Below are 16,183 nucleotides of genomic sequence, written 5' to 3' on the forward strand. Positions count from 1 at the left end.
AGTGATTTGCACCTATAAAATCATTCCCAATGGGTTTCAACAGTACTAAAATGATGTTTTTTCACTTGAATTTTTGACATTTTTGACAGCCTGCCAATCAACTTTAGCACCACTCAGGAGCTGTCAGTCAAGCTTCTTGTTAGTTGTTTGCACCTAAACAATCATCCCCAATGGGTTTCAAGAGTATTAAAATGAAGATTCTAATTGTCATCCTGTCATTTTTTTATATGTTTGACAGCCTACTAGTCAACTTGTGCACCGCTCAGGAGCTGCCACTCAAACTTCTTGGTAGTGGTTTGCACCTAAATAATCATCCGTAATGGGTTTCAAGACTACTAAAATGACGTTTTGTCACTCGAATTTTTCACATTTTTGACATCCTGCCAGTCAACTGTGGCACCACTCAGAAGCTGCCAGACAAACTTCTCGTTAGTTTTTAGCATCCAAACAATCATTCCCTGTGGGTTTGAAAAGTACTAAAATTACGTTTTTTCACTCGAATTTTCGACCAGTTTAACGATAAATTGTTGCAAAATGCACCAAAAGCTGTTAGCCAGTCAACGAATGTCGAACTGTTGACTATGAAAATAAAAGAATCTGAAATTTTAGTGAGTACTATAATGACGTCCGTGGAATTGACGCGAGCTCCCGGACATTTTGAAGACTAATCATTGGTATTTTCATAAAATATGTCCACGAGGTATATGGATGACCCCTTCTTTATTATATATGAACCACTAAAAAGCCAAAGACAATAGAAAATGTACTATTTTGTTCTGTTAAAATCAAAATTTACGATTTTTCGCAGTAAAATTTGTTAATATTGTTGCATAAAAAGTATGAAAAATTTGTAAAATTATGAATATCTGTGGTTCATATGGAATAATTGTTTATTATCAACAAAATAAAATTTAGTTGAGGTCAATCGGTTGAAAACTTTTTGTGTAATCCTGCATTCCAGTTTGAAAAATGTGGTTTTGAGAAAACGCACTTTAAAGTTTTTGTAAGATATAATTAGATCATAACAAAACTTACAGAGGTCAATTCCTAATCTGCTATTCCAGGTCGATACAACAAGCCGTCCGCACACTCACAAGGCCCTAAATAGAGTAATAGTACACAAAAATATTTAGGTGTGTTATATATAGTCTTTTTCCCGACAGATAATGCGAGAATTAACAAATGATCTACCGTCCCGCAAAGCGTGACTGACGCGCTCGTGCGCCGAGACACTCTACGGGCTGTATCTTTAGAAATAATCCGAATTTTGATTTAACATTTTACACGCACATTCTCGTATAGTTTTTCTACCGATTAAACAGAAAAAAATGCGATTTTTTCAGGTTTTCATGAGATAACCCCCTTAAGTTCTAATGACTTTAGAGTGACCTTCATGGTCAAATTAAACCTATGACCTTAATACATATTTGAACGTCAAATTTCACGCTGCATCGACTTCCAATGTGAAAAAGGAGGGTTTCCATTTTTTAAAAAAGTGAATCTTGAGGTCAAATTAAAGGTCAACAATTAATTCCTCGTTAAAAGTTACTTTTAGAATTACCTTCACCGTAATGAAAAATATTTTACCTGAGGAAATATTCAGGGGCCCGGATCGTTTTGGACACCTTGTATAAATTATTGATATAACTAACAAACAAATTTAACTTATGTAGATACTATTTTCCTTGGGTAAAGCATAACTGCAGACAAAACTAGAATTTTTAATAATAGACTTAATGCTATGTTCAGTACGGAATGCTATTTAAAAAATTGACTTACAATGTAGTAGCGTAAGACTAGCGCTGTACAAAAAAAATGGTTGCATTTTGCTCAAATTATTAAGTATACATGAAACTTTACGAATGAGTTCTTAGTAATCCTAAGTGATCCTATAAGTTCTTAGTGATACTAAGTTCCATGCTTTCTTAACAATTTGAGCCAAAGTTAGATGTTCTGCAGCTACTATAATGTCTGCACATAACTTTTACATGAAACAATGATATTTATAGAAATTGACCTAAGGTTTGACTATCGATTCTTGTAGTGCTAGCATGTAGAACAAAAGCCTGGAAAAAATTCTAATGAGCCGAAGGGGCCTTTTTTTTAAATGCAATTATTATTGTCATAATTAATTAAGAAGTTTTAAACTTGCAGAAAATATGTCCCTTATCACCCTTAAGAAGTGTGATATTGTTCAGCCCAAAATAATAATTATTTTTCATAAAAACTCATTTGTTATTAAAAAATTGACTACTTCTCAACGGAATTTGTGCAGATTTCGCCGAAAGTATTTGAACAAAAAGTGGGTTATTACCCTCTACGAGAGTTGTAGTATCAAATACACTTAGCGGGAAAACGATTTTTTACATTCTCACCAGAGAAGGTATTAGATTTGTGTAAAATTTGAACCCCCAGTTTTTATCAAATGTCCACGTTTTAAGACCCCCTGAATTCGAAAAACAGGTTTTTACGAATGTGTCTGTCTGTCTGTGAATACGATAACTGTTGAAAAAATCAATCTATTAGATTGGCCTTTGGCACACTTGTTTAGTGTCCTAAATTAAAGGTTAAGTTCGTTAGCCAGCCATTTTGGATGAAAATTCAAAATGTGCGCACATTTTGAACATTTTTGAGACCATTTTTTTTTCAAAATTCAAAAATTCTCTGTACGGTTATACATAGTATTCAAAAGGTTAAACAATTTATCCTAATGACTTTATTCATAAAATCAGAAATTATCAGAGTTATAGCATTTACAAAATTCCAACAAACACACGAAAATGAACATTTTATGACAAATAACGCACGATATGAAAAAAAGTCAAGAGCATTTTAAAAAGGCCTAAAAATTTGTTATTAACCACTTTTTGATAGAATGCGTAGTTTTGGTTTTAATCATGAAAAACATCATGAACAGTAAAAAAAATATGACCGCTGCGTGGGAAAATTCTTCACAAAACTTTTGTCTTTTACTTTCTTTTTCATCGCGTGTGTTGTGTTTCAAAAAATTTAATTTTTCATGTTTTTAATGCTATTTTTTTACGATTAAAACCAGAAACAGAAGTATCAAAAAATTTTTGGTTTTTACGAATGTGTCTGTCGGTCTGTCTGTCTGTGAGCACGATAACTTTTAAACAAATCATTCGATCAGATTACCCTCTGGTACACTCTTTTAGTGTCCTAAACTGAAGGTCAAGTTTGTTAGCCAGTTATTTTGGATATAAAATTCAAAAAGTGAGCGCATTTTGAATATTTTTGCGACCACTTTTCAAAATTCAAAAATTTTCTGTACAGATGTTTATAGTATTCAAAAAGTTGAACAATTTATCATGATGACTTTTTTCATAAAACCAAAAATTACCAGAGACAAAGTATTTATAAAATACCTAAAAAACACACGAAAATGAATCTTTTAAGTCAAATAACGGACGACATGAAAAAAAAGGCAAGAAAAGTTTGATTTCTGAATGCTTTACAAGATTATTACAACAACCTTTTGAATTTTCTTGAAAACAGCATACAAAATAATGGAAAATCCAAAAATTACATTTTTTCGTGCAAGAATTTCACAGTATTCCTGGCCTTTTTTGGTCAGGGCGCCTGGACTATCTGCTGGATCTCGCGCTTCGCGATCGATAATTTATTTGCCTCGCATTACGCGCTCGGTCATTATACATCCCCCGCATTTGTACACAGACCTTTTGAAATTAAAGGTCAAAGCATCGACAAATGTAATTTGGTAATTGTGAATTATCATTTGTTACGGCTCCTTCGGCTTCAACGAACACATTCTCATCACGCATCTCGTGTTTCGCACTAGATTTTGTCCATGTTACGAACTTTTCTACATTATGTTCAACTCTATTATACTCAATGTATAATATATTAATTTATGTGCCTCGGTCCGGGACTGCTTCTTCAGACATTGCAAAAAAACTACAAATTTGACGTCCTATGATTATTTTAATATTTTTTCCGTATTTTTCATTTATTTTTATCCTCAGCTACTCTAAAAAATGTATTATTTCAATTAATTTATATTATTATAATTCATAATATGCATTGATGTTAAAATCTACGTACTTTTATTGCCTTGTTTTTATAATTTAAAAACGTTTGTATCCTATAAAAAAAAACAATTTTGACATTAAAATGTTTATTGCAGCTTGTTTCGTTTGTCCAGAAATTTAATTTGTTTATTTTCAATATTATTTTTTACGATTTAAACCAAAAAGACGCGTCCTAGCGTAGTGGTTCAAAACAAGTTTGTAGTTATGTTTTACACGAAATATGTTGTTAAATAAAATGCTATTGTAGCTTGTGACGTTTTCCAAAAAGTTATTTTTCCTTTCTTTAATGTACTTTTTTAACAAAAATGTTTAAAAATTTGTAAGATGTTTTTTCGTTGAACAAATTTTGTCAATTTTTTTTTCGTATCTTGTTTCGTTTTTGTAACTATTTTATTTTTGCTGGTTTTTAATGTAATTTTCAACAATTAAACCAAAAAGTATGCGTTCTATTAAAAAATGATTAATAAAAAATGTGTATATATCTTTAGGAAGCATTATTTTTCTCTCTTCATCTTTTTGTCGTATCTTGCATAGTTTGACCGGAAAATGGACTTTTGGTGGTAGACAAGACCGGAACCGCTGGTCAAAAATGCTGGTTAACGAACTCGATCTTCCTTTTTGGGCATCGTAAAACTGTTGTTTTTTTACGAATTCAGGAGGTCTTAAAACTTGGAGATTTACAAATCCGCGATAACGAGTTTGCACATAAAACTAATACTTTCTCATCATGAGAATGTAAAAATTCAAATCGGTTAGAAATGGTAGAAGGATCATTTTATGAACCCAAAACGTTCATCATTTTGCCGAGGGGCGATACACTCTGAAATCGCAGTCTGCCTTTCTTACTCTTTCGTATCCATTTCCCTTTAATTGTTCTTTCCGTCCTCCTTTGTCACTGCCTCTTGCTCACTCTCTCCCAATTTTTGCATTAAGGTCAGAGAAACTCCCTGAAATTTGTTGGAAATTTTTTTAAGGAAATTATTTCTATTATCAAGCATTTTCTCTTCCATGTACATATTTGTTTGAAAACCATCATTTTATTTATTACTTGTGTATAATATAAAGAAAACCATATTAATTTAGGGATTAAATCGGAAGAATTCGGAAACTGACTACAAATTTTCTTCTTTAACGGTTCATGATCCAATTTTTTAATTAAAGATACTTTTTCGTACCACGCACCAATACATTATTGACTAGATTAATTTTATTAATCAAACTATCTTCATTGTTGCGAACCACATGCGATTTCCGGAGATTAAATAAACCATAGTTTTTAGATGAGTAGAAAAAGCAAAAATACCTGATACGAAAAATGTTGAAAAAAAATTTTAATATTCTAAATTTATAGTGTATTTCAAATTCACGATAGAACATCAAAACGTATATTTTCACTCTCTATATATTGAATTATGTTTTTCTAAGCGTTTATCATGGAGTTAGTTCATATTAAAATCTTATGCATCAGAAATATTATGTTAGTCTTTTCCTTAATAAAACGTCAAAAACAAGTTAGTTGACCATATTTTGTTTATGTCGTCTTCAAAGAAATAAGAAAAATAGACACGAAGTGTAGAGAGACGTGCAGAAGATTAAAAAAATTGCTAATAGTTATAAAGTGAATTTAGAAAACCGAAAAAAGAAAGAGCAAAAATCAAAAAAAAAGTTAGGTGATGTTTTTGATATTGCGCTGAAGTGAATTCAGAAAATTAAAAGAAGAATTTCGGTTTTGACATATTTCTTCTTTTTGCAAGAAGATCTAAATTCTAAATTGTCACGAATGTCGCGCCGCTCGATAAAGAATTGCCTTTGTATAATGTTAGACAATATTTTCTCGACTAAATGAAACTATCCTTTTTGTGTCTTTAGAAATGACTAAATACGCAGAACTATTAGATTGTTTTCGTTTTTTCCCCTATATAATTCACGGGTTGACTTACGTGCTATAAAATCATCTAAAGCAACGCAAACATAAATTTAAAGAAAAGTATTGCAGAAAAAAGGTTGCTAACAAATTGAAAACATAATATATTTTTATTTATATAATGCATTTATTATCTCTCCGAAAATTTGAGTTATTTCTTAAAAAAGAAAATACAATAGTAAGAAGAAAGTTTTTTAAAATTTTTATCATAATGTTTTAATATTCACAAAAATATATTTTTTTGTAACATCTTTTAATATAAAAGAGCGTATTTTTGTAACAATTTACTTTAAAAATTCAGAAAATTTACGAAAATTCACGACTTAATATCAAGATTTTACTCTGAAAATGTGTTGGCATTAGGACAAAATATTTATTGAGCAGAGAGTGAAATTGTTGAGCATTATTCGGATACTATCTATTTTAATATTTTTAATGGATAAATTATTCATAAAAAATATGTTGCCCATTACAATTTAGATTGGATTTTTCACGACCTTTCCGTTGATCATATGCAGCTTCTTTTTTAAATAATGAAATTACATTTGTTAAAATTCACTGATTTCGAAAAAGTGCTGTTTCATCCCTTTTTTATTTTCATGAGAACGCTTATTGTTTTTTCATTTAAGAACATAATACACTTAAGATATATATGATGTAGAGATATTTTTTGAAACCATATTTGTGGCTCCACGCTACACTTTACTGATGTAAGCAGTGTGTGGGAAGTGTAATTTCCAAATAGTAATTGAGGAATAATTAACAGCTCACGAGGTTGCGAAATTCAAAGCTAACGGTTATATATGAGGCTTATATAAAGTTAAGGCGAAAAACTGATGCATAAAAAGAAATGGTTTTTAAAAAATGTGGGCAAAATTTTTTTCTGAAAACGTGTCTTTTTGGCTTTTTTGACATCACAGTAGAGTAAATAATTTAAAACTTCTTTATTATAAAGTAATATACTTATGGTTTTAGCATCTGTAGACTTCTGATTGTCATGAACCTAGTAATCTGCATAATAGATTGCTTATGCGAGTAACAAAAGTTACATGCCTTTAAATGTTATATTAACATATTTGAGTAATTTTGTTGTGATTAAATAATTAAAGTCATTGTTTAGTGTCGTACGATACAGATGAAATAAGTTAGGTTATTATGCATGTCATATATGTACAGCCTATCACAGTTTGCATCAGTTCAGAGTTCATGCCTGCCTTAAAATATTTATTTTCTATGAGATTATATTCTAGTTACATTTATCTTGTCAGGTTGAGATTTAAATTCACGCTCATTCTCAAATAAAAATTTGTTATTACTTTTAAAATAGGCATATGCGTCCTGCCTTATAACTTTTCGCTTTTATTATAATTTATGTTTAAAATAAAAGTAGGTACTTTTATTTTAAAGCTTCCTGAAGATCAAAATCTTTCGGAAACAATCCCGAAAGACTATTGATCATAATTTTGTTTACGTATACTGAAACCAATTCATTTATTATTCGGCAAGAGAAAAATGTATGAAACGACCAATACTGCATAATATACAGAGAAAATCTTACGATTGGTCGCTGCGTTGGTGTTTGGCTGTGATACCATTCCCTGAGGATTCGGACCTGAATTTGGCATTCCCATCATCTGATTATTTCCAGTCCCTTGTCTTGCTAGAGTTTGCAATGCACCGATTGGATCGGACATTCCCTGACCTGGCCCACCTCCTGGAGCCAGTCCTCCACCCTGTTTCTTTGAATCTTTAAATAAAGATCTTATACTTAACCACCAAAAAAAAAAACAAACACACACACAAAACTAAAATCTTACTAATTGATATTTACTCATTTCTCTCACGTGAAGTATCAGTCTCGCAACAAAGCCCAAATATTCCTCCTAAAAAAGACAAAGATTCATCATTCGCTATTCATAGTCTTGCAGTGTTAGAGTGAAAATACTTTTTTAAAAATTACAATCCTAAATTATTTATAAAAGAATTGAAACGAATTTTCAGAAAAACAAAACTGTTATGTCTTAGTGGTCGGATACAAATCATACTCTTCAGACTTATTGAGGACATTTATAGCAACGGTTAATGAAAAGACCAATTTTCATAATCTTACAAATTAAGAACCCTTCAAGGTTATAAAAATCTCAAAATTCAAGCACATAATATTTAAAAAGCTTAAGTTAATACACAAATACATTATTTAATAAAAATACGTTACTGCCCCAATGAAAAGTGTTTAAATGCAAAACAATATAAAGTTGAAAAACAAATTTTAAATTTAAAAGCGCCGGAAATTGAAACTGAAGTGGCAAAATATAAAAATGTACTGAAAATTTGTAAATATTTAGGTTTAAAAATGCTCAAAATTCGAAAAGGTTTCAGAAAACTTTACTGTTAAATTGTTGGTATAAAATGTAACAAAATGTAAAGCAAAAAAAAAGAGAAATGAGAAAATAACATATAAAATTAAATAATTATAAACGTGTTCTGTTAAATAAAGAATAAAAATATTAACCTTGCTCTTCGCTTTCAAAAAGACGTGACTCTCCATATCACTACTATTTTTCGCTGTAGGCATTCCGGATTTTTGAATAGCCTCTTCGCTATAAAAAAAATTAATATGATTCAATCATATACAATCGCCTGAAATTATTTTTTCTTCAAGGGGACAAAAATAAAAGCACAGTAAACTTGAAACCATGTATTAAATACATTGACAAGAGCGGTTGCGACTGTCACTTTGTAAGTACCGTAGTGCGCAAGTACTCGATGAAATATAATGCGCAACATCATACATCCCAATTGGAAAGCGGACTGAAAGCTAGCGTTCGGTGTATTTCGTGTTGTGTCTTTCCGTATTTCCATTCAAGCTACGAAAATGAGATTTTGCATGAAGCAATAATCTATCAGTACCATATTTAGAACAATACTGACACATATGCAAAATCTGCTTTCTATATGAATTAAAGATGTGATTACGAAAAGTTTCAGGGGAAGAGGAATTTTTTGTAAACACACAGAAGAAAGAAGAGGTTGGAAAGGGGAAGTGTTAAAAGAGAAACATAGAGACTGTTTTAAAAAAATTAAACATATAAATAAACTCATAGCAATATGAAATACGCCTTCGAAAGCCTTACTTTAGAGCACTTGCAGACATCTCAAGAATAAAGTTACAAAAAAACTATTTATTAAATCTCACTTAAACCCTTACATTCGTGCAGCGATTCCTTGTCGAAAGGTTTGAGTGCGCCAGGATGTATCTTCGGAAGCCATTGTTGTTCAAAAATTCGTATGATAAACACCATTTATCAGGCACTAGTGTTCTTAGTGTTTTCAATGCAGCAGCAACTGTCAAATAATTGAAGAGTTTTTAATACAATTGACATATATTCAGATAGTTAAAACAGTTTTTAGAAAATATAATAAACCGTTAATTTCATTCGGATGATTGTTTGAATTTTAGACTTGTAAGATTCCTTGTAAAGATTCGTAAGATTTTGATAATCCTTTCCCCCGTGATATGTAAAACTTCATATTTGTTACGTCTCAATATATCAATAATTTGAACTTTATATTGGAGATCTTTTTTAAGTTTATTGCAAATCGTTGCTAATCGCTTTCGTCCATTTTTTTGTTTGTAAATTTATCTCAAGATATAAATTAGAATAATAAATGTTTTAAATTAAAACTATTTGATTCTTGAATATAATATTATATTAGGTTGTATTTCATATAGTATTAAATTTCAATGATGGTTGGAAAATCTAAATCTCTAGCAAGTAATAGGATATAAAGTTTCAATTTTTAATAATATTTTTACATACAAAATTTTGAACAGGCGCAATAGTAATATAAAATATTTCACAGTTTAATATAACAAATTCAATATAAAGGGTGAGATTTGAGCCCTAGCGACCACTTGTACGTGTCCTAAGCGTTAAAGCGTTTCAAACGGCTGTCAAATTCGCTAGTTGCAAACTAAATCTAAACGGTTGAGTTGTTGAACGTCATATTTTAAGAACATAACCTAAGAACAATTATACCGGTCGGTTCAGCTCGCTTTTTTCCGTAAATTTCCTTTTTGTTGTTGTTTTTTGTAAATGAAAATAGAGTGTATTTTCTCGCTTGAAAACGCACGAGATATATAGGTACACGGTTGTATCGTGAGTGTCCCTCAAACGGCTGTCAATTTGGCCACATCGAAACTACAAACTACTTCTAAACGCATGAATTATTGGCCGAAATATTTTAACCACATCATCTAAAGGCAATTATGTCGAACCGTTCAACTCGCTTTTTCCCGAAAATGTCCTTGTTGTTGTTAATTTTTGTAATTGAAAATGGAGAGTATTTTTTCTCGCTTGAAACTGGCGGATCCGTGTATTTATGTATATGTTTAAATTTGAAGATGGTTTTCATTTCCAGAGGAAATAAATCCGTAATTTTTTTTCGAAATTCAAATATTCACGTGCCAGCGGGCACTTCTAAATCCCATTTCATTAATATGGGGAAAATTTTTTTTTTCTAAAAATGGAACACACGTTACAGGGTTTTATCGAAACGTGGCAAGTTTTGCAGGGATAGTAGAGGAGTGTATACAAAGGGAATCCATAATAATAACTTTTATTTTACCCCCCCCCCCCCCCCCCCCCCCCCCCCCCCCCCCCCCCCCCCCCCTCGCCCTGAAACGCGCCAAATATGACCGAAAAATCAGAAAACTACATTTTTAAGTGTTATTGTTAATTTTTAGAAATTTTTGTCGTCGTTTTTATACAAATAATTAATAATGGACAATTGTAATAATTACCTTGGCTTTTTCAACAATGTTTAAGTGTTGAAATAAAATTAAATTATTAAAACAATTATTTATTCCCAAAAAATATAAAAAATAATCGTATTTTCTAATTGAAATATATAATTTTGCAATTTCTTGGAGTATTATGTTTTGTTTAAAACATTATATAACTATTTAAACAATTAATTTTCTTATTTACAAGATTTCTAAAAATGGAGCCAGAGTGGTCCAATTTTTTCTCAAATTCGTTTCCTAAACTACTTTTTGTAGAATAAATACATAATTTTCATCAATTTCTTTTAATTTATAACAAATCTCTATTTTTTAAAAGATTTTGATTTGCCCAAGCAATTTTTTCGACAACTTAAAGAAAATTGAAATAAAATAGAAGACATACAATTTATTTTCTGACTGAATAGTGTATAAAATAATGTATTAACAATTTTTTAATCGTTTAATGAAATATAATTCGTATCATAAATTATTTTTCCAAAATTTGAGTATTTTTACATATTTTTTGGCGCACTATTAAATAAATTATGAAAATCATAATAAAATTTAAATTATAAAAGTGCATTTATTATTGCATTATTTATATGGTTACAATCGTTACGATGATAATATTATAAAGAAGTACATTCCCCAATGCAAATTATGATTCACGTTTCAAAATTTTTTCTGAAAAACATTTATGTGGACGAAGTGCTATATTCTAGGTCATTTATAATAATTAAAATAATGAAAGCATAACTTTAGTTAATTTTTCACTTTTAGTACAATTTATCGATAATCATTTGGATAATAAAACGCATAAGAAAAGCTAATTTTGAATTTGACGAAAAAATTGAAAGTTAAGAAAATATAAAACGTTTCAAACCAAAAAGCATGAAACAATTATTAGACAAAAAATTTAGCACTTCATCACGGCGAATTCACGTGACTTTTTTGCGCGATTTATAATCTTGATATCTCCCATTCCAGAAAACGCATCCGAATGGATGAAGAGCGAACATTACATGCAAGGCTTTAGAATTTTTAAACATTTAACAGTAGCAAATGATACTGCTGAAAGAGATATTACATTAATATCAAACTTTAAATGCTTGATACGATTTTAAACATATTTTCTGGATAAATAATTGTTTAAGAAAATTATATTTGTTTCAAAAATGTACAAATAGTTAATACATATTTTTATACACAGTACGGTCAGGAAAATAATTTGATGTGTTCCATTTTATATAATTTTTCATAAAGTTACCAATTTTAGAAAAAACAAATTAAGAAAAATTGAACATCTCTGGCTCAATTGTTAGAAAATTTGTAAATAGACAATAATTAATTGTTTAAATAAGGATATGATGTTTTACACAAAAAGTAATACTCCAAGCAATTACACCAAACTCTCGCGTTCAGTCACCCCGTTCTCGGCCTTCCTAAAACTGCTAGCTTTCACAGTTTCTCAGGCGTGCAGAGCGAGAGCGGTTGAGACATTATATATAAATAAAAGTTTGTCATAAGGACAACCGCAGGATTTCACCGGGAGCCTAAAGATCTGGCTGAAATGGATGACGAGCTTCGTGGACATTTTTCCGGAGAATCCGACTTTTGCGCTATCAATTATTGTGTTTATAATGCAGCGAGAGCTTTGGCCGATGCGAACCGTAAAACGAAACCAACGGTTGATCATAAGACCAAAAGACGAATACATCAACTTGCCATAAGGATAGGCAGGGCAAGACAGTACGCGTCCCGCATTCAGTGTGTGATTGACTACATTACATCTGGCAGGAATTTCACCGCCAAGGTTCGAAAGTTCGGGCGCGAACTCTGGACCCGTTATCACACACTTAACAAGTCAAAGCTGCTGACCATCAGGCAGCATATTGTTGAGAGAATACGGATACTATCTGACGCTAAGAGAAGTCTAGAGTGGAGGGGGAGGTGGATCAAATAAAATCAACAGTTTCTCTCTGATCCATCTCGACTCTTCCAATACCCTTCAGTTACTGTCGAACACCCGCACAAGCCAGAGGAGGTCGAAGTATTTTGGAGAGAAGTCTACGAAGTACAGCATAGGCTGGACGAAGGCTCAGAAAATATAAATAGCTTCAAGGAGCTATGTGATGCCCTCATAACACCTGATAAAGAATGCCCACCCATCACTACCGAGGAGGTGAAAAAAGTATTAGGAGGGATGAAGAACTATTCCACACCGGGACCAAATTGTATTAAAACCTTCTGGTGGAAGAAGTTTCTTTCAACCCATCAGCATATGGCTCGTATTTTCACTTCATATTCAAAGTCGGAAGAGCCGATTCCGGAGTGATTGGTGGAAGGGCGCACAATACTCCTGCCGAAAACAGGCAACTTAGCTGACTCGAAGAATTACAGGCCAATCACTTGTCTGAACACACTGTATAATATATTCACAGCTTTTCTAAATGATAGGATTGTTCGGGAAATTGAACCTGTGTGGCAAGAAATGTATGAACGAGGCTCAAAAAAAGGCGTAGCGGGATGTCGGGAGAACCGCACATCGATAGATCAGTCTGCAAAGATGCAGCATTCTACCAGCGTGACCTATCGATGGCCTGGATTGATTATCGGAAAGCCTTCGATTCGATCTCCCATAGACTAACAAGGTCACCTTTCAGAGAGGTGTCTTTCAGGGCGACACCATGAGCCTATTCCTCTTTTGCCTTACATTATTACCACTATCTGTAGCACTTCGCCATTCCGACGGGTACTTGTGCGGCAAACCTGCAAATCGAAAGTACAAGGTCACTCATGTATTTTACATGGACGATCTTAAGATCTATGCTAAAAACAAAGAGTAACTACATCTAGCTCTAGGGATTGTCGAACGATATACTAAGGAAATTGGAATGGAATTTGGGCTAGACAATGCGCCAAGGTTTATTTGACGCGAGGAAAACTTAATGGCATCCCTGAATATCCTGAGCTTGTTGATAGAAGCGCTATACGACACCTTTGCGCTGGAGAGAATTATACGTACCTAGGCGTGCAACAGAGCCGCATTCAAGATGTGACATCTATAAATGATACTCTCCGAAGCAGATACAAACGTCTCATCCGGCAGATTTGGTCTTCCGAACTGTCGGCGAGGAACAAAGTATCTGCAACGAACATGCTTGCCGTTCCGGTAGCACTCTATTCATTTGGAGTAGTTCCATGGACGAAGAACGAGCTCAGATCTCTTGATATCGGGACAATAAAGGTTATGCACATGAACAAAAGCATGCATCTTAAATCTTCCGTTCCGCGAATGTACATCTCAGGCCGTCAAGGTGGTCGCGGAATATTGAGTCTTGAATGTCTTCACAACATGATTATTCTGGGTACAGCACATAGAGTTGCAAATGGACGAGTCCCTCTTCTTAAAATGGTCAGGAATCACGAAGAAGTGGGCAAAGGAGCGTTTCTGTACAAAGAAGCGAAGAAGGCTGCTGAAACACTCGGACTTAAGTTCAGTATTAGAGGTGAGCAAAATGCATCAAATCTTATCTATCTCGAGTACTCACTCCTGAAAGCCCAGATTAAGAAAGCACAAGAGAAAAACTTTCGTGAACAGCTCCTCGATAAGAGGATGCACGGTATCTTCCACAGAAATGTGAAGGATCAGTCAATGTCTTGTGAGCTAACGTTTGCTTTCTTTAAATCGTCCGAATTGAAGTCTGGTACGGAGGGTTTCATTTTGGCATGCCAAGACGGTGTCATTTCCACCACAACATACCGTCGCCACATTTTGAGCCAAGACATTCCTGATGATAGCTGCAGGGCGTGCCATGCACACCCCAAGCATTTAGCTCACATACTATCTAGTTGTTCAACTCAAGCGGGTACGACCTACATTCAAAGGCAAAATGCGGCACTAAGAGTGCTTTATTACCATCTCTGTCACTCTTACGGCATTATTAACCTTAATACCGCTCCTCTAAATGCTACTAGGGAAATCGAGTCAATTGTCGAGAATGGGAAGTGCCGCATATACTGGAACTTTATATTCTCGACAATTATTTAAACTAAATCGTCCTTATCACCGGCGCTCTTGGAGGTGCCAAGCTTTCACTCGCTAATGGCCTAAAAAGCATCCCTGCGTGTCGCTCCGTATTCTTAGGGTGCACGAGGCTTTTGCTGGATTGTCGTAATAATTCCGTTACAGACTGTAACTACCTATCTCACGGTTGTGAGACGTGGTTGTGGCTGAAATTTTACCGCGATTTCACTGGAAGCGGGTGCAATTTTTCAGATTAGCACCCGCTCCCGGCGAAATCCTGCGGTTGTCCTTATGACGAATTTTTAATTATATATATATATTCCGATTAGAAACGAGTCAGGCGCGGCCCTCACTGTTTACGTTTCGATCCCCCCGAAACCAGTCCAAGGCTATTTGAAGGCAACCCCCGACACTTTAAACGGTAAATGTTAAAAATTCAACATCTTCAAAATTTTAAATTACAAACTTTGTTTCCTTTACGTTTCACAATTCAAAATATTTGGAGGCTAATACATTTATTTTGGTAAGTCGCCAATTGATAATGAATTGTATACCCCCATCTACTGTACACAGCGCACGATTTTCTAGCGAGAAAACATACTCTCCACTTTCAATATAAAAAAACAACGAGAAAAAGACGAGTTGAACTGTTCGGCATAATTGCCTTTAGATTAAGTGGTTTAAATATTGCGGCCAACAATTCATGCGTTCAGATGTTTGGATATGGCCAAATTTACCCTGGTTCCTGACTATACAACCGCGCGACTGACTATACAACTATATAGCTCGCGCGACTTTCAAGCGAAAAAATACACTCCATTTTCATTTACAATAACAACAAAAAGGACATTTTTAGGAAAAATCGATTTGAACCGACTGGTATAACTGCCTTCAGATCATGTGCTTGAAATATGGCGTTCAACAACTCAACCGTTTAGATTTAGTTTGCCCCTAGCGAATTTGACAGCCGTTTAAAGCGCCTTAACGCTTAGGACACGCACAAGTGGCCGCTAGAGTTCAAATAGCGACTACTTATACGTGCACACTATCTTAAGGGGATTTATTAGAGTTATAAAAAAGAATGTAAGATTCTGTCCGCAATTTTGAATATTTTTGTCTCATTTCTTGCATACGTCATCTAATTATTACTCTCACGACTTGGATGTAGTCGGTTTTTGGATAAAATGTTTATATTTTGTTTAATAATCAAATTGAAGAGAACAATAGAGAAAAATTTCGACGCTCAGTGTAACCGTTTGTGGATTCTCGCAGCACTCTCCATCGACCCTAGTAAAACTCACGAGGCAGACTCCCTGGAACGCACTGAATTGCTCGTAAATAATTACCCTTTCGTTACACCAAACTCCCGCTTAAAG

The 16,183-nt window shown here is 33.3% G+C and overlaps 1 protein-coding gene across 3 annotated transcripts in view; it reads right to left on the reverse strand.

The window, feature by feature from the left end:
- The window catches only part of LOC117172737 (mediator of RNA polymerase II transcription subunit 15), an 88,983-nt gene that overhangs the window by 63,402 nt on the left and 9,398 nt on the right, over positions 1-16,183 (reverse strand). For all 3 annotated transcript variants that reach the window (XM_033360914.1, XM_033360913.1, XM_033360915.1), the window contains exons 2-5: positions 9,203-9,339; positions 8,507-8,594; positions 7,826-7,877; positions 7,553-7,741 (exon numbers count right to left, since the gene is read on the reverse strand). In XM_033360914.1, the coding sequence (XP_033216805.1) occupies positions 7,553-7,741; positions 7,826-7,877; positions 8,507-8,594; positions 9,203-9,264 (391 nt within the window). In that variant the 5' untranslated portion in view covers positions 9,265-9,339. The remainder of the gene's footprint in view (positions 1-7,552; positions 7,742-7,825; positions 7,878-8,506; positions 8,595-9,202; positions 9,340-16,183) is intronic.

The sequence above is a fragment of the Belonocnema kinseyi genome, chromosome 5 (genome assembly GCF_010883055.1).
Source record: "Belonocnema kinseyi isolate 2016_QV_RU_SX_M_011 chromosome 5, B_treatae_v1, whole genome shotgun sequence".
In the NCBI taxonomy this organism is placed as follows: Eukaryota; Metazoa; Arthropoda; class Insecta; order Hymenoptera; family Cynipidae; genus Belonocnema; species Belonocnema kinseyi.